Genomic DNA, 18696 nt, shown 5'->3' on the forward strand with positions numbered 1-18696 from the left:
CAACATTCCTGTCATGAGATGTATCCCACCAATGTGTGATGCCAAATAAGTCATAATTTAGATTATGCACTAAAACTTCCAGTTCTTCCTGTTTGTTCCCCATACTCTTTCACTTAATTCCATCCTGTTGCTCATACGACTCTATAGTAATCTACCATTCCTTCTCACTAGCTTGGTGAGTCACCCTTGTCCAAGTTAGACTCAGGACTCACAGTTTGTCAGACCACTCTGTTTTATTAGCACAGTGCTCTGCTAATAACACCCAGATAATGTGAGCACCATGCAAGACACAAACTATCTTATTTATACAGATAAAAGGGCGAGATCTTAACAAGATAACAAAGGAAGCAGAATCTGATAAGTTTATCTGGGCTAGACATGCATATCTTATTTCCTTACTATTACTGATCTTCTGTTAATGTTTCACCATTAGCTTAAGTGGACTCATTGTTTATGCCCAATGTTTCTTTTCCTGACACCTGTATTTCAACATTTCTTATTTCTGCTTAAAGGTACATACAACATTTCTGTAATCCATTCTTATTTTTACAATATAATTAATTCTACTTTCACACCGTTGAAATATGCTCTTCCCCTTCTTAGCTGGACCCCATCTTTTCCCAGCACTCCTCCTTCCCAGAACAGTATCCCATACATACATACGGGACAGGCAGAATAAGTTTCTTATGTCAACTCCACTCACGAGTACAAAGAAGCAGTGTTGTCCAGTGGGTTGAGCACTAGACTGAGAGTCAGGACACTAGAGGCCAGATCTTCAGCTCTGACAATTTACATTAGGTAAGTATCTGCTATGCCATTGGTCTACCTACTGTGTCACTGTAACCAAGTCACTTCTCTTTCTTCCTTTGTCCATGAAGTCTATTTGGATGATGATCTTCATAGTGCTTACTATGTGTTTGCAGAGTGCCTGGAACAATCTGCATTGGTATCATTAAGCACTACTATAATATAGTGGTGAATCATGTGTTTTATCCACTGACCACTATTTTGTTTTTATTAATGTTCTGTGAAGATATTCCATTTATTTTTTCTCACTGGCCACTTAATTACTTAAGCAACACAATGTGCAGAAAAATATTTTTTCTGCTAAAGCTCCTATTTTATCCATTGATTCTTTCTGCAGATTTACATACAGCTGCAGATCTTTCACACCAACTATGTGCATTTTGATACGTTATTCTTTCACATTTTTTATACTATCAGCAGTTTAATTTATTTGTACCAAATAACTGTATGGAAAACAAGATAACCTTTGACATTAAAGTAAATTTTTATATTTATTTGCACACTAAGGAAAGCCACTGCATTCTGATGTTACTGGTAAAGTTACTGCAACACTAAATATGGAATGTAAAGACTGAAATGAAGTAACACAAATAAATAACACTTGCTTCTACAGTGCAAATTGTATGTTGTGAATGTATAAGTTAGTGCTTACAAAAAGTTTAAACTGTCACACTTAATGTCACCCTGGTAATTGTGCATCTTATTGGTCTTTCTTGCAGTGTAGTTGTGGCCGTGTCAGTCCCAGAATATTAGAGAGACAAGGTGGGCGAGATAATATATTTTATTGGACCATCTTCTGTTGGTGAGAGAGAGAAGCTTTTGAGCCACACAGAGCTCTTCAGGTCTGTGTGAGTCGAAAGCTTGTCTCTCACCAACAGACGTTGGTCCAATAAAAGATATTACCTCACCTACCTTTCCTTTTTTGTAGACAGTTTTAAACATAGTTTATATGATATTTACTTTCTGGGGGGAGAAGGTAGTAAAAGTTATATCCATTCCTTTTAGACAGTCTCTCTTTCCTTAAGCAAAGAGGGAAACTTCAATTTTTAATAGGAAATAGTAAAACTTTTTTAGAACTGATAAATTATAAAGGTGTTTAAAGCTAAAACATTTGACAATTAATAATACTTGTCCATAGTTGTAGAAGTCTCAAGGTTAGCTAAAGATTTTACTCCTCTCTCTTCTTTTTTTCAAGTTCATGCATCAGACAATCAGACAATTTTAAACAATCTCAACTTTGTTTATTAGCATTTAATGTTAAAATCAGGCAGTTTTTTGCAGAAGTATTGGACATTTTTATTTACCTGTTTTCAACTATATTTTGAAAATATAACACATTCCATTAAAATATTTTGTGCAGTAAGCACCCATTTTTATTTGAAGTCTAGCTTGGAAAACAGTTCAGTATTCCATTATAATGCAATATTCCATTATACATTGGAGAATTTTGGTGAATTTTTCTTCATATTGTAGTTTGAGGAATTTCCTTGTATAACCCATTTACATGTGTTCACAGAGGACATCAAAATAGCATAGTCAGACACCCTCTGATGCACAGCACTTATTTGTATTCTTTTCACACAGCAGTTCATTAACAGATGATTACTGTGCCTGGCTTTTCAGCTTGCTCTGTATTTTGATTGTTAAATGGAATGAAGCAGAATTTCCAGCTGACAAATGGATCTGCAGACCACATCCCCTCTGTCAATTGAATGTCATGACACCTAAACCAGTATGCTGTTGCGATTAGAAAGCTGTTTATGAAGTATAGCCAGGGGACATTCATCTCCATGTAGGCTGGAATCTGAGCACCAAGCAACAAGATGATCATCTGAAGGAAAACAAAAGGTGTCCAAGTGCCAAGAAAGCAGATGAGGAGTCTTGTCAAAAGCTGCTTTTTACAGACAGTGCAATCACAGTCAGATGCATATGAAAAGATTAAAACAGTCACACTTGTAAAGGAAATAATCCGGACAGACCGCACCATAGTTATAACTTCCGACCAACAAATCACAAGAGCCACACCTATAACAAACAGGATGGCTAATGATAGCCAGTAGCTCTGAACACTGATATAGAAAGGGCATGTAAAAAAGTGGTTCTGTATTTCTAACTCTGCAGAAACAGCTGGAACTTTCAGAATATAAAAGAGGACTGAAATCCATATAAAAATCACAGCAAGTATATAAAGTAGTCTTTGACCTATGCTAGCAGGTTTAGGGGTTTGAGCTATAGTCATGTAATAATCCAGAACAGACACAAGACAAACTGGGTAATGCAAGACACCATACATAAGGGAAATTATCTGAGTGAATAGACAAATGTGGTACTTGGTAAATCTCACACCCCAAAGTGCAAAGTCCTCAAAATAGGAGATGAAAGCTATATTCACCAGAAGTGTGAAGTCAAGGAGTGCCAGTGAAATACAGAAATATCCCATAAAACTTTGTTTTACATCCCATCTTTTAACTCCCAACATGAAGAGATTGAGCGACACTTTTCCAAGCATAATCAGGAGCAGCATACAGCTAGCTTCAAGAGGTTGATTGAGTTGGTTGTAGTATTGAAGGGAACAATTTGCACAAGACATGGCAGCCAGTCTTCAAGGATAAGAGCCAGCAAAATAAATCTTACAGGACACAGTTGTTCATACCTGAAAAGAGAGTTAATGACAGTCTTGGAAAGTATATTAACTGATTACTGTTGTAACTCTCCAGCCAATCATAACTTCCCCTCCGGAAGGGATGTTACGAGCCACTTGACTTTCAATGGTCCCTTGAAATGTGTTATCCACTTATGCTAAACAATCTGTTCCACCTTATATTTAGCTGTGACACTCTTAGTACATTTCCCAGACCTGAAGAAGAGCTCTGTGTAATCTCAAAACTTCTCTCTCACCAATAGAAATTGATTCAAAAAAAGATATTACCTGACCCACCTTGTCTCTCTTATTTCCTAGGACCAACACAGCTACAACCACACTGCATACTATCATAACTCTGTTGTCAGTCGAGCAGTTATAAAACTCCTACTTGAATTTTCACAAGTCTTTGATTGTGAATAAAGCTTAAATGAAACACCATTTTATTGACAGCAAGTTCCTTTATCTTCTGTACATGTTCTTAGTTTTGGGAATTAAAAGATCTGTCATCTGAAATAATTTAAATTTAGATTTTATTTTTACTGAGCGATTTCACTATTTGTTTTCCATTTGGATTTTTTGGGTTTCTTTTTATAACTTGTTTGCATACATTCATTTCTATACAAAGTGAGCCTGGGATGGCTGCTTCACCTACATCGGCATGGTAACATCCTCATGCTTAGGCTGTCCTCTGGAAGAAGTCATTTAGCTTTCCTCCATTGTTCCTAGAGAATCAGGATGTGGTAAGATCAACTGTCCTTATCTGTGTGTTTAGAGAAGTGAATAAGAGTAAATGAATTAGATTGCCACCTCATATAATTTTAAAAATCTGTTTCCTAATCCCACAAAGCCAATAATTATCACTTTTTCATTTTTTTTTTTTAAAAGTGGCTCTCTCTCTCCTCACCCAGTCTTCTACAAAGAAGCCACTACAACCCTGTGGGTGATGTCTGCTCGCTTGCCTTCTCCTCTGCCTGCCTCTTGGAGAAAATAGGGTGTGGGGTGCTTTAAGCCACAGTTTCCCCAGGAGTAGCTCCTCCTGATCTGCCAAGGAAGCCTTGCAGATTGAAGCAGCCTGAGTCTAGAGCACTCTTAGGCCCTTGTGCACAGAGGCATGTGTAGTATGGCAGTACCAGTTGTAGTTAAGGTGGAGTTAAGTTTTGCACTTTCAGCCAATGTTCAACTATTTTGTTACATATGAAGAACAGAGCGTATCCTTCCCTAAATTACAGTACTTTGAATATAGAATTAATTTTCTGAAAATTTACAAGTAAATCCATTAATTAGGTTAAGTAATCAAAAGTGGGTCCTTTAAAAAAATTCGCATTGGGTGTCAGACTTTTTGTGTCTAATGGTTTCAGAACAGAGTAAGACACTTCAAATAATTAAAACTCAAATTTTGTGCATCGGCTACATTTGAAGAATTTTGGGGAAAATTAATGGTAACTTTTTGACATTATTCTTCATAACAGTTTCTCCTTCAGCAGAGACTGATGAATAATATTCCACTATAGAGAATTCTATGAAGAATTGCCCTCGTTCAAAATGGCAGCCATCTCCTCCTCTTGTTCACTATGAGACTAAAGCCACCAACTGTCCTCAAGGGTGTCAGGGTCCACCATCACTCTGAGGGAATCTTGGTTTCATTTCTGTTGGGGACAGTTGGAGGCTGTGGCCATTTTGAAAACAGGCATTTTCCTGTGTTAAAAAACTGAGGCAGCAAAGGTGGGCATATACTAGTGCCAAATCGTGTGTGCCATATACACATGAGTGAGGTTCCAATTCAACTCCCACTGATTTCAATTAATTTTGAATTGGACTTTTTAGTTCAATTAGCTTCAATAATACTCACTTGAGTAAGGTAAGTAGGATTTGGCCTTTAATAACAGTGGTTCGATTTCCTTAGAGAACTTGTATGCTACCACTTCCATAGTTAAACACATCTTTAAGCATATCTTTCTCAGCTTTTACACAAAAATTAAATACCACTTTCCCAAGATTGTTTGATATTCTCCCTATTGTAACTTATCTAATCCCATTCTTCATCCTATGTAGGATCCCATCAGGGGTGAAAGTAACTTAAAGGACTTACCGGTACGCTGGAGTCCTGAGAAGGGGGCGGGACCTTTAGAGCCCCGGGCCCTTTAAATCACTGCCAGAGCTACCAGCTTCAGAGCCTGTAGCCCTGGGCGGCGATTTAAAGGTCCCAGGGCTCTGGCCGCTGCTACTGCCCCAGGCCCTTTAAATTGCCGCCAGAACCCCACTGCTGGAGCCAGCAGAGATTTAAAGGGCCCAGGGCGGTAGCGGCAGCTGGAGCCCCAGGCCCTTTAAATTGCCACCTGAGCCCTGCTGGGGTAGCGGCGGTGGGGCTCCAGCAGTGATTTAAAGGGCCAGGGGCTCCCAGCCACCGCTACCACATCAGGGCCCCGGGCCCTTTAAATCGCCACCAGAGCCCCGGGGGTCCTAGCCACCTCTGCTGGCAGCGGGGCTCTGGCGGGAATTTAAAGGGCCCGGGGCTCCAGCTGCTGCTGGGAGCCCTGGGCCCTTTAAATTGCTGCCTGGGGCGTACCAGCTTACTTTCATCTCTGGATCCCATTAATTTGTCATGTTTTTAGTTACTGTGATATGCAGTTTTATAACTTAATCCTGAATTACTAAACTGCAATAGGATGCTTATAAATACTGTACCATCATTATTAAAGAGCCCCGTTTCTTGAAAGCATGGTCCATAGCTGCCCTGTGAGAGAAAGAACATAAGTTGTCTTTTCATTCAGTATCAGTTTGCGTTTTTCCAGAAATAAGAAAATCTTTACAGTTTCTATTATACTGCGAATGTAACACGTATAATTATCTTAATATAACTTCATATATCAGATCGAGACATTTTCATGAAACATTTTCATTCATCTTCCCTACACTTTACCCTTCTCTCTTCCTCCTTATCCCAATTGTCCCCTCAGAGGTTTCTTCTTCAGTTCTCAATTTTTTTCAGCTGCTACAGACCAACTTCTGCTTCCAACATTCTATTTTTAACAAGTTAAATTTATTGTCCAAAAATTTTTTTTTCCAGGGGAGCTGAAAAACTTTTTACCTGCCAAGACTTTAGTCCGTGTATTATGTTCCTCTTGCAAAACTCATCTGTCTGTCAGTACTTTCACCTGCTTCAGGTAAAAGAGAGCTGCAAGCATTCAGCCTGCATTAGGGTGGTGTGATCAACTGTTGCAGGGGAAAACCCCAGAACTCATGCCATGGCCATTAAGGTAAATAGATACAGAATTATTCTTCCAGTCTCTTTTATGCCTGCTTTATTCATATATAAATCTCCATCCACATTTTGTTACCATTTTGCATAAATAGACAACATAGGTGAACTATGTGTAATTTAAATATTACTCTCAATGGGAAGAGAAGACAGTTATCTGGAGCTTGAATTTTACTATGTCTCCCACTTTAGTGATAGCTAGTGGATATATACCTCAGGTTAGAAGGTGGCCCTAAGGCTTTCAATATACTATACACACATTTATACTATACTTTTAAAATAATTGTACATTTGAAAGCATATTGTCAAGTTCGGGACACATTTAACCTGGTTACACTTGGACAGATCTTTCCACGTTTAATCAAACAGCAATGAAAATACTTTACAGGTGAACTGCTAAATCAGGAGGCAAAAAAAGGTCCAATCTTAATAAATGGCTCTTAATTTTGTTTGCACCATCACCTGCACCTAGAAATGTTGTTTGCATGTGCAAATTTAGTCAGTGGTGCATACAAGTGATTGATAGTGTTTTCAGAACTGCACGCACAAAATTAGGAGGAGGGCTGGTTCTATTGAAAAATTTGCCCTTCAGATCAAAATTTTCAGTGATGAGTGCTTAAAGTTATGCTCTAAAGCCATGCTTTGACACCTAAGTATAACTGTCCTGATTTTCAGAAATGTTCATCATTAGGGCTGTCAAATGATTTTTTAAAAATTGCAATTAATCACAAGATTAAAAATTTTAATTGCACTATTAAACAACAGAATACCAATTTAAATTTATTATATTTTTCTACATTGTCAAATATATTGATTTCAATTACAACGCAGAATACAAAGTGTACAGTGCTCACTTCATTTCATTACAAATATTTGCAGTGTAAAAAGAGAGTGCAAGTTGAAGCATGAAGGGGCATATGAATGTTTAGCATATCTGGCATAAATACCTTGCAACACCAGCAACAACAGTGCCATACGAACATCTCGTCTCACTTTCAAGTGACGTAAATAAGAAGCGGGCAGCATTATCTCTTGTAAATATAACAAGCTTATCTGTCTTAACAATTGGCTGAACTAGAAGTAAGACTAACTGGACTTTTCCCCTGAAAAATTTAGGCTCTAAATTTTTACATTCTTTTGTTTTTGAGTGCATTCATGGGAAAAAAAAATTCTATATTTGTAAATTGCACCTTCACAATAAAAAGACTGCACTACACTACTTGTATGAGGTCAATTGGAAAAAAACCTATTTTTTTGGTTTTTACAGTGCAAATATTTGTAATAAAAATAGTATAAAGTGAGCACTGTACACTTTGTATTCTGTGTTGTAACTGAAATCAATATTTGAAAATGTAGAAAAATATCCAAAAATATTTATCATAAATTTAAATTGGTATTCTATTATTGCTAACAGTGTGATTAAAACTGTGATTAACCATGATTACTGTTTAATCTAGTTAATTTGAGTTAACCCCCATTAATTGACAGCACTATTTATTACCCATAAGTCTCACTGAAGTCACTGGAAACTTCAGTTGCTCAGCCGTTTTAAACCACACGCGCAAGATATTGCTTTTGATTCTAGAATTATGATTCTGCTGCAGTCTGTCTTTTGAACTCCCCTTCCTATTCCTCTGCTCTTTGAGTACCAGTTTCTTCCTGTTTGGCCACTGTTGTTGCAAGAGCTTTTTCTACTGAAGTTCATGTTATCTGAACTAGATCTATAATTCCACCTCATGAATTTTTCCACCTCTATTCTAATCTCATCTGGTAGCATCGTTAGCCTCCTTTCACTGTACAGCTCCTTTTGCTTTTGGCTTTAACTCAATTTACTGTGTGCAACATGGCCCACATTTTCAAAAGTGCACATCATGCAAGAGTTCACTCTGTAATTGTGTACTGGCTGTTGCATGTGCACAAGTCAGCAGGGGCAGCTCCATGCACCAGCACGCCAAGCGCGTGCTTGGGGCAGCAAGCCACTGGGGGCACTCCGCCGGTCGCCGCGAGGGCGGCAGGCAGGCTGCCTTTGGCGGCTTGCCTTCAGAGGGTCCGCTGGTCCCGCGGCTTCGGCGGACCCTCCGCAGGCAAGCTGCCGAAGGCAGCCTGCCTGCCGTGCTTGGGGCGACAAAATGCCTAGAGCTGCCTCTGCAAGTCAGGCAGGAGCAATTTTGTGTGTATGTAGGCAAAGAACATTATACAATATAAATTAAAGCACTTATGAATGGATGAAAAATAATGTGTACTATTCTGCATACATCAATTCTCCTACCTGCTGAACATGTGAGGAAGGACCTGTGGTCAATCAGCATCAAAGGGGTTAGTGGTATTAACTCCTGAACAATAATACCAGAGTCCTTTATTCAGAGAGAGAGAACTTTTGCCCATAGCTCATGCCCCAAATGTTGTTGCTGTCATTTTCAACTATCCAGCTACTAGTTAAGTTGTGTCAGCATTTCTATTATAAACAACTATTTTCAAAAGGCCTAAAAGGTTCACTGAGAGGTGAAATTCAATTCATGTAGTCATAACATTTTGTTTTCATAGAATCGTAGAATATCAGGCTTGGAAGGGACCTCAGGAGGTCATCTAGTCCAGCCCCCTGCTCAAAGCAGGACCAATCCCCAACTAAATCATCCCAGCCAGAGCTTTGTCAAGCCTGACCTTAAAAACCTCTAAGGAAGGAGATTCCACCACCTTCCTAGTGAAAAAGTTTTTCCTAATATCCAACCTAAACCTCCCCCACTGCAACTTGAGACCATTACTCATTGTTCTGTCATCTAGTACCACTGAGAACAGTCTGAATCCATCCTCTTTGGAACCCCCTTTCAGGTAACTGATAGCAGCTATCAAATCCCCCCTCATTCTTCTCTTCTGCAGACTAAACAATCCCAGTTCCCTCAGCCTCTCCTCGTAAATCATGTGCTCCGGCCCCCTGATAATTTTTGCTGCCCTCTGCTAGACTCTTTCCAATTTTTCCACATCCTTGTAGTGTGGGGCCCAAAACTGGACACACTACTCCAGATGAGGCCTCACGAATGCCAAATAGAGGAAAATGATCACGTCCCTCAATCTGCTGGCAACGCAAATGCCTTTAGCCTTCTTGGCAACAAGGGCACACTGTTGACTCATATCCAGCTTCTCATCCATTGTAACCCCTAGGTCCTTTTCTGCAGAACTGCTGCCTAGCCACTTGGTCCCCAGTCTGTAGCAGTGCATGGGATTCTTCCATCCTAAGTGCAGGACTCTGCACTTGTCCTTGTTGAACCTCTAATTTGTCTAGGTCCCTCTGTATCCTATCCCTACCCTCCAGCATATCTACCACTTCTCCCAGTTTAGTGTCATCTGCAAACTTGCTGAGGGTGCAGTCCACATCATCCTCTAGATCATTAATGAAGATATTGAATAAAACTGGCCCCAGGACCAACCCTTGGGGCACTCCGCTTGATAACCGACTGCCAACTAGACATGGGGCCATTAATCACTACCCGTTGAGCCTGATGATCTAGCCAGCTTTCTATCCACTTTACAGTGCATTCATCCAGCCCACACTTCTTTAACTTGCTGACAAGAATACTGTGGGAGTCTGTATCAAAAACTTTGCTAAAGTCAAGATATAACATGTCCACTACTTTCCCCTCATCCACAGAGCCAGTTATCTTGTCATAGAAGGCAATTAGGTTAGTCAGGCATACCAGTGTAGGTTAAGAAAAAAGAGAGGTTAAAAGAAAGAATGGGTAAGAAAAAAGAAAAGAGAGCCCTCTTTGCAAAGAGCAAAGATAGACAACACATGGTTGAGTCAGAGAGAGAGAATTTTCACCTTTTAAGTCTTTCTGTCCCTGGTTTAGACCCTCTCAGACTTGTTATCACCGCCTTTGGATCGACCCAATTAGAGGTTGTTTTACAGCAGCGTCATAGAATTCATTTTCCTGAACCAATCCTAGAGTCCCAAGATTTTAAACAAGAGCCAACTCCTTCCTTTCCCTTCTCCTCCTTTCTCCCCCCGCCCTTTTAACTGTTTTATTCTCATCTAAAGAAACAAACCCCCAGCATTTTCCCACCATGTAGTCCTTTTACAGAGGAGTTTTTATAAAAGTTAAAACCATAAGCTTTTAGTAACACACAATTTTTAACAGTTTTTCCCCTAGGTTTTAGACTAACATGGGTTATTTATTTAGTAAGCACAATGTGAAGCTGCAGCAAAGCTCCTGTTAGCAAAGCAGCCTCTGTGAGTCAATGGATCACAGAGAAGGAGTTTGCTTCTTTACCTGCTTTTTAACAAGTTTTTTAAGTTTTGCAAAGGGATAATGACTTGAAAAGACAAACCTAAAACACATCCCCTTTGTATGTGTTGTAATAAAAAAAGAGCAGGCAGAAGCACCCTAGGTTTAAAACCCCAGGTTTTTAGTAACCAGGGGCGGCTCCAGGCCCCAGCACGCCAAGCGCGTGCTTGGGGCGGCAAGCCGCGGGGGGCGCTCTGCCGGCACCGCGAGGGCGGCAGGCAGGCTGCCTTCCGCAGCTTGCCTGCGGAGGGTCCGCTGGTCCCACGGCTTTGGAGGACCTCCCGCAAGCCGTGGGACCAGCGGACCCTCCTCAGGCAAACCGCCAGAGGCAGCCTGCCTGCTGTGCTTGGGGCGGCAAAATCCCTAGAGCCGCCCCTGTTAGTAACAGACAGTTTATAAACCCCTTATTTTGTAAACCATTGAATTAGAAAGAAGAAGAAGATTGCTGCTTCTCCCATTTTTTAACAAATAGAGGTGAAAGTTATATTAAGGCTTTTAAGGGAATAAACACGCCTAAATGAATACACATTTCTTTATTTAACCCCCTTGGCATAAGTGTTTCAATGAAAAAGAGCAAGCAGGGGGATTTTTATAAAAGTTAAAACCATAAGCTTTTAGTAACAAACAATTTTTAAAAGTTTTCCCCTAGGTTTTAAACTAACGAGTTATTTATTTAGTAAGCACAATGTGAAGCTGCAGCAAAGCGCCTGTTAGCAAAGCAGCCTCTGTGAGTCAGTGGATCAGAGATAAGAAGGCTGCTTCTTTCCCAAACTTTTTAACAAACACAAGTTAAAGTTACATTAAGTTTTGCAAAGGTATAATGACTTGAAAGGACAAACCTATATGAAGACACAACCCTTTTGTATATGTTGTAATAAAAATTATGCAGAAGCACCCTACGTTTAAAACCACAGGTTTTTAGTGACAGACAGTTTATATTCCCCTTATTTTGTAAACCAGTGGATTAGAGAAGAAGATTTCTTCTTCCCCTACTTTTTAACAAATAGAAGTGAAAGTTATATTAAGGCTTTTAAGGGAATAAACACTTGAAAAGACATGCCTACCTGAAGACCCATACCTTCATTTAGTTCCTTAGGCATAGGTGTTTCAATAACATGTAAGCCTGCAGAAACAACCCAGACTTAAATACACAGAAAGCCTGTTTATAAAAGTTTCCCCCTAGGTTTTAGACTAGCACTGGTCTTTTTTTTTTTTTTAAAGTAAGGACAGCAGGCTTTTGCAGCAAAACAGTTGTCAGCAAAAACAACCTCTGTAAGCCAGTAGATCAGAGATAAGAAGGCTGCTTCTTTGCCTGCTTTTTAACAAATACAAGTGAAAGTTATATTGTTTTGTAAAGGAATAAACACTTTAAAAGACAAACCTATATGAACCCAGAGCCCTTTATTTAACATTTTTACATGCATGTTTCAATTAAAAAAAAGAGCATGCAGAAAACACGCCAGAGTGAAAACCACAGAACCTTAGTAACAGCTAGTTTATATTCCCCTTATTTTGTAATCCAGTGGATTAGAAATTTATTTTCCTCCCCACTTTTTAACAAATTTATGTGAAAGTTATAGTAAGCTTTTATTTTCCTAGGGCTTTTAGATTTAAGTGTGATTTTTTTTGTTGCATTATTAGAATGTTTTTTGTTTTTAAATGTTTGCAACTCGTGCTGAGACACAGGTACAAGCTCCTGTGTTTGTTCTGGGTTCATAGATTTTATTAAAATAATACAACACAGGCTGGAGCTGGAGCTTTTTTTACACTTTAAAAACAGATAAGACTAATTAGGCTAGCCAGTGCTTCATGCACTATAGTCTGCCTTAGCAAGGCTCTAGGGGTCACTCCTTCAGTTTGCTTGTTTTTTTACACAGACTTTTTTCCTAACTTTTTAAACGCTGTTCAAGTTTTAAAAAATGGCAAGATTGCATTGAAAGATACTTTATGAAAGTTATAAGAAGTATTTTATTCCATTTACTGATTGTAAAAGACAAAAACCATCGCTTTGTGACTGCATGACGCTTAGAGATAGCCTATCTGAAGACTACCCTCACCCCTTGACTTTCCCCCATACTTTTAACACTTGCTAAACATACAGTGTTTCATTATATAAAGGTTTTTAACATGAAAATACAGAATTGACTGAAATGTAACATAACATGACCTTTTAAAAGGATATTCTGTATGCAGTGAGGCCTATTTGAAGCATTATGTTTTTTTAAAGTTTATTATGAAAAAGCAGTATTGCCTGAGCTGTAACAAAACAAGGCCCCCTCTTAGGGATATTTTGTAGTGAACTAAAAAGGTTTAAGATACTAGCCTGTTCTTTTAAAAATAGTGTTTTTAAAGAACCAAAACAACAACTGGGTAAGAATATGAAAACTGGCAATTGAGGGGAGTTTACATATGTGGGTTTTTTTAATTAAAACAAGATTACTTTTTAAAGTTTGGATTTATACAAAAAACACAAGAAAAAATAGCATATGTAAAAAAAAGTTAGCTGTTTTTTTACCAGAGATATGGTGCCTTCCTCACCCCCACTCTCCCCACACACACACTTTTCTCCCCCTCCCTTCCCTTTTTTTCCTTCTTTCCTCAGAGGGAAGGAACTGCTGCCGCCGCTTCATTCATTATTCGGCAGCAATAATGGCCAAGAGGGACTCAGGGACCCACCGCCAAGAGCCTGGAGCCGTTAAACTCCCCTCAATTGCCAGTTTTCATATTCTTACCTTAAAGATGGGCACTACATTAGCCTTTTTCCAGTCATCTGGGACCTCCCCCGATTGCCATGAGTTTTCAAAGATAATGGCCAATGGCTCTGCAATCACATCCCCCAACTCCTTTAGCACCCTTGGATGCAGGCATCCGGTCCCATGTACTTGTGCTCATCCAGCTTTTTTAAATAGTCCTGAACCACTTCTTTCTCCACAGAGGGCTGGTCACCTCCTCCCCATACCATGCTGCCAAGTGTAGTAGCCTGGGAGCTGACCTTGTTCGTGAAGACAGAGGCAAAAAAAGCATTGAGTACATTTAGCTTTTTCCACATCCTCTGTTACTAGGTTGCTTCCCCCATTCAGTAAGGAGCCCACACTTTCCTTGACCTTCTTGTTGCTAACATACCTGAAGAAACCCTTCACTTGTCCCCTACACTTTCCAAAAACTTCCTGGATTGTCTGTGCACTGCTGTATTGCTCTCCCAGCAGATATCATGATGATTGAAGTCCCCCATGAGAACCAGGGCCTGTGATCTAGTAACTTCTGTTAGTTGCCTGAAGAAAGCCTCGTCCACCTCATCCTCCTGGTCTGGTGGTCTATAGCAGACTCTCACTATGACATCACTCTTGTTGCTCACACTTCTAAACTTAATCCAGAGACTCTCAGGTTTTTCTGCAGTTTTATACGGGAGCTCTGAGCAGTCATACTGTCCTCTTACATACAATGCAACTCCCCCACCTTTTCTGCCCTTGCCTGTCCTTCCTGAACCGTTTATATCCATCCATTACAGTACACCAGTCATGTGAGTTATCCCACCAAGTCTCTGTTATTCCAGTCACATCATAATTCGACTGTGCCAGGAATCCCAGTTCTTCCTGCTTGTTTCCCAGGCTTCTTGCATTTGTGTATAGGCAATTAAGATAACTCGCTGATCATCCTGTTTTTCTCAGTATGAGGCAGGAGTCCTCCCCTCTTGCGCTCGCCAAACACTTTAAAACAAATCTTACTGTATTATAACTGCCACCAAAACAACGTTGTTTTTTAAGATATATTTGAGACAAGGGATGAGGGTTGCACTGAGTAGGAACACTTAATATTTTCTTTTTCTTGGTCTTGGAGTGAGAGCAATGGGTCAGAGAGAGGTGTTTAGGGAAGAAACAATGGGTGAACTAACCAACCCACAGGTAAGTGACTGGACACAGAAAATCAACACTAGAACTGGGAGTAAAATCCTGGAGTTCCATTGCATACTCTGTTCTGACTGTTAAACACATTGCTTCTCTTAGAAATCACAGGTGCTAGAAGGTATTTCCATCTATAAGGTGTGGTCCAGCATAGATGCACAAGTGCAAAACAAAGTTTGTACTGCATCTATACTGTAGAGACAGACTTCAGTCTTCAGGGCTGCATCTACACAAACAAGATTTGTAGCTGTAATTCTGCAATAGCAGAAACTGTAGAGTCAACAGGACTGCGGTGTTTTTACACACAACTACACCTTCCACCAATGCTACAATTGGTGGAGCTGTACTAGTGGTGAATTATATCTGCGTTTACTAGGAAGATGCAGCCACATTTGGAGGAGTGGGGGAAGGAATCAGCAAAAGAAAAAGATTGGAGGGAAGTTAGAAACAATAGTGAATTTCCTTGACCCTGTGTGTGTCTGCCTCTCTCAAATTCAGCCCAAAGGCAAAGAGCTTGGCTTGCCATCTTACCTTAATGCTCTGAGGCCCCATCTACACTACAAATAGAACTAAGTCAGGTGACAACATTACAGCACTGTTATAATTCATAGTATGAATCAAACCTGGCTATCAAACATGACTGAGCAAGGTTTTAGCCCAGTTATGGGGAAACAATTCCTTTCCACACTACATAAATTAAGCTATGTTGTAGCCATGGACCAACCAAACTTTAGGTTTTGTAAAAAGAATCTTTTTCAAAATATGATACTAGAAATGTTTCATTTTAAATTCAATATTAATAGTCCCTTGAAGTGTGTGCCACCAAAGCAGATTACATATTTTACAAGTCCTAATGCAAAAACATCATTATAGTAAATTAAAACTTTGTAAACTTTCTACTGCCATGGACTCAGACATCCTTGATCAAGCCTAGAACCAGTACATGAAATAACAAGTCTATTTTCACATCTGTGCTGAAATACAAGCATGAAAGAGCAGCAGAAGTGGTAAAAAATAAATTAATATTTATAAAATTGCTTTTAATAATCTAGCATATTAAAAATAAAATGGGTAAACAAATCTTTCTAAGTGTGATTTTTTTTAAAGCCAGATGCCCCTTAAACAAGAAAACAAATTGGCTGTGTCTGAAAGTGCAGCCAGAGGATAATGAAGAGAGGCAAAAGATCTGCCATTTTAGGAGAGAAATTTTTCTGGAGCGAATAATCAGCATTATAAGAAAGGAGCCCAGACTGAAATGTGGAGGATTTGTCTGTCTTCAGCATAACTCTGAGTTCTGAAACCCAAACAGGTTGCAGAGGGGACAATATATCTATTTATCATACTATATGAGTGAACTGGGCCAAAGTCTGGAGCTCAGAGCTGAGAATAGGAAACATTATTTTAATGGGACTTTAAATGGGTACCAGTATATGGGTACCACTGGGCTACCCATATACTGTGTTTCTTGATAATCCCATATTACTTTAATGGTTAGGGGTCAGAAGTTATGCTCTGAAGTTCCCTAACCCCAGCGTGTTAGCATCCTGCTCTCACAGCTAAACTTGATCTAAACTTGAACTTTCAGTTCCCAGAATCACCACAAGCCTGAGTGTTGGTTGGGGGTTTGTTCTCTGCCTGGTGCCATTGTTTGTTTTCCCTCCTACGACCCAGCAATGCTTCTCCTCGCCAGGCTGCACCAGCCCTCGTGCCCATCCTCTCAGATGGGGGCTGACAGTCTCACACGCCTGCTTTCTCCAAGCCAGGGGGATCAGAGAGCCCTCCTTCCACTTTGCTCACAGAGAGGAGAGTTGGGGGTGAGTGTGTGTGGGGAAAAGGGACAGTGGGCATCTCCCACAAGGAGTGAGTTGAGATGTTGGGGGGAGGTAGGGGACATCTCCCACAGTGGGAAAATTGGGATCTGGAGGGAAGGTGACAGGTAGGGGGCATCCCCCATAGCAGGTGAGCTGAGGGCTGGGGCAGAGGTGCATGGAGGAGTTGGGGTCCTTCCTCATAGTGGGTGAGTTAAGGTCTGGGAACAGAGGGGAGAGGGAGCATCTCCCATAGAGGGTGAGTTGAAGTCTATGGCAGAGGTAGGAGACATCTCTTGCAGCTGGGTGAGTTGAGTTCTGGGGGCGGAGGGGAAGGGGACATCTCTCAGGGCGGGTGTACTAGGACTGGGGGGAAGGGCATCTCATGCTGGGTGAGTTGAGTTGTGGATAAGCTGAGGTCTGTGGACAAAGAGGCGGGAAAAGCTGGCCACAGCAGGTTAGTTGGAGGGGGTCTCTTCCCCAATGGGTGAGGTGGGGTCTCAGAGCGAGGGGGGAGGTCTCAAGGTGGGAGGGGTCTCTCCCCTGGCGGGTGAGGTGGGGTCTCAGAGCGAGGGGGGAGGTCTCAAGGTGGGAGGGGTCTCTCCCCTGGCGAGTGAGGTGGGGTCTCAGGGTGGGATGGGTCTCTCCCCCAGTGGGTGAGGTGGGGTCCTGGGGTGAGATGGGGTCCCCCGGCAGGTGAGGTGGGGTCCTAGGGCTAGGTCTTGGGGCGAGGAGGGGGTCTCTCCCCCGGCGGGTGAGGGGGGGTGTCTCTCCCGGGGCGAGGTTTGGGGCGGGGGCTCTCCCCGGGCGGGTGAGGCGGGCTCTCGGGAGGGGGGGTCTCTTTCCGGGGTGGGTCTTGAGGCGAGGTTTGGGGCGGGGGCTTTCACCCGGCGGGTGAGGCGGGCTCTCGGGGCGGGGGCTCTCCCCGGGCGGGTGAGGGGGAGTCTCCCGCAACCGGCCGGGGCAGGGAAGGCAGACGGGCTGCCCAAGGCTGGGACGGGCGGTTTGTGCCGGTGGTGGGAAGTTCCTGCTCGCTGAGCTCGGAGGAGCCAAACCCACCTGCAGACGCTGCCTCCTCGCCTGGCAGCCCGCGGGAAGTGGCTCGCTGCGCCCCAGCCTCCTTCCCCCCCAGCTCCCCGGTCGGCGCTGTCCCGTGCCGCTCTGGCCACGCGCGTGGGGGGCTCGGGGCTGCTCCCCCAGCTTCCCCGTGGGGCCGCTGCGGCTGGCGGGGTCCCCCCGGGCTCCGCCCTGGGAAGTGAGACGGGCCTGGCGGAGGAGCAGCCGCCCACAGGGAGGGGACTGCTGGTGCGGAACAGCGCACACAGCCCTGCCCTGCCTGGCACCCGCGGCGCTGGGCGGGCCCGCAGAACCGGCTGGGGCTGACGAGAACTGGGTGTAGCCGCACCGCAGGGCCCCTCTGCCGCTCCCTGGGGGCGCCTGGCCCCCGCACGCCCCCTGCACCCGGGGCGTGGTTGAGACCCGTCACACGCCGTTCCCCAGCTAGCTGGAGTCCTGCCGGCCGGGGTCAAGGGTGCGGGGGCCCAGACTGGAAAGATAGTTTGCTTAGTTTCTCCCCTCCCCAGGGCCCCATGCTGGGAAAACAGGCGCCCAACTTCCTCACACTTAGGGTGACCAGATGTCCCGATTTTATTGGGACAGTCCCAATATTTGGGGCTTTTTTTTAATATGGGCCCCTATTACCCTCCCACCCCATCCCGATTTTTCACACTTTCTATCTAGTTACCCTACCACTGTTGGGCATGTCTTCAGGTCCCAGGAGCAGAGAAGGGCCCAGCAAGCACCGAAAGTCAGAGCATAGGGCACAGGGGTGTTTGGGTACAGGGCTTTGGGCTGTCCTATTTCTAGTCATAGGCTCCTAGACATGTAGGGCTGGCGGGGACCTGGAGAAGTCATCAACAGAATCAGCTAAACCTCCACCAACCTTGCGCCAGGGGTTTTGTCCAACCTGCTCTTAAAAACTCCAGTGATGGTGATT

General features: G+C 42.4%; 1 protein-coding gene across 2 annotated transcripts; it reads right to left on the bottom strand.

Annotated features, from left to right (window-relative positions):
• Nucleotides 1–2155: 2155 nt before the first annotated feature.
• Nucleotides 2156–18015, bottom strand: GPR160 (G protein-coupled receptor 160). Of its 2 annotated transcripts, XM_039487324.1 has the most exons (4): nt 17760–18015; nt 6137–6185; nt 4104–4211; nt 2156–3460 (listed from the first exon to the last, which is right to left on the bottom strand). In XM_039487324.1, the coding sequence occupies exon 4, from the start codon at nt 3395–3397 to the stop codon at nt 2399–2401; it is 999 nt and encodes a 332-aa protein (XP_039343258.1). In that variant the 5' UTR covers nt 3398–3460; nt 4104–4211; nt 6137–6185; nt 17760–18015; the 3' UTR covers nt 2156–2398. The 2 variants fall into 2 exon arrangements, with proteins under 2 accessions (XP_039343258.1, XP_039343259.1); XM_039487325.1 differs by lacking the exon at nt 4104–4211.
• Between the last annotated feature and the right edge of the window lie 681 nt (nt 18016–18696).

The sequence above is a fragment of the Mauremys reevesii genome, linkage group 9 (assembly GCF_016161935.1).
Source record: "Mauremys reevesii isolate NIE-2019 linkage group 9, ASM1616193v1, whole genome shotgun sequence".
Taxonomy (NCBI): domain Eukaryota; kingdom Metazoa; phylum Chordata; order Testudines; family Geoemydidae; genus Mauremys; species Mauremys reevesii.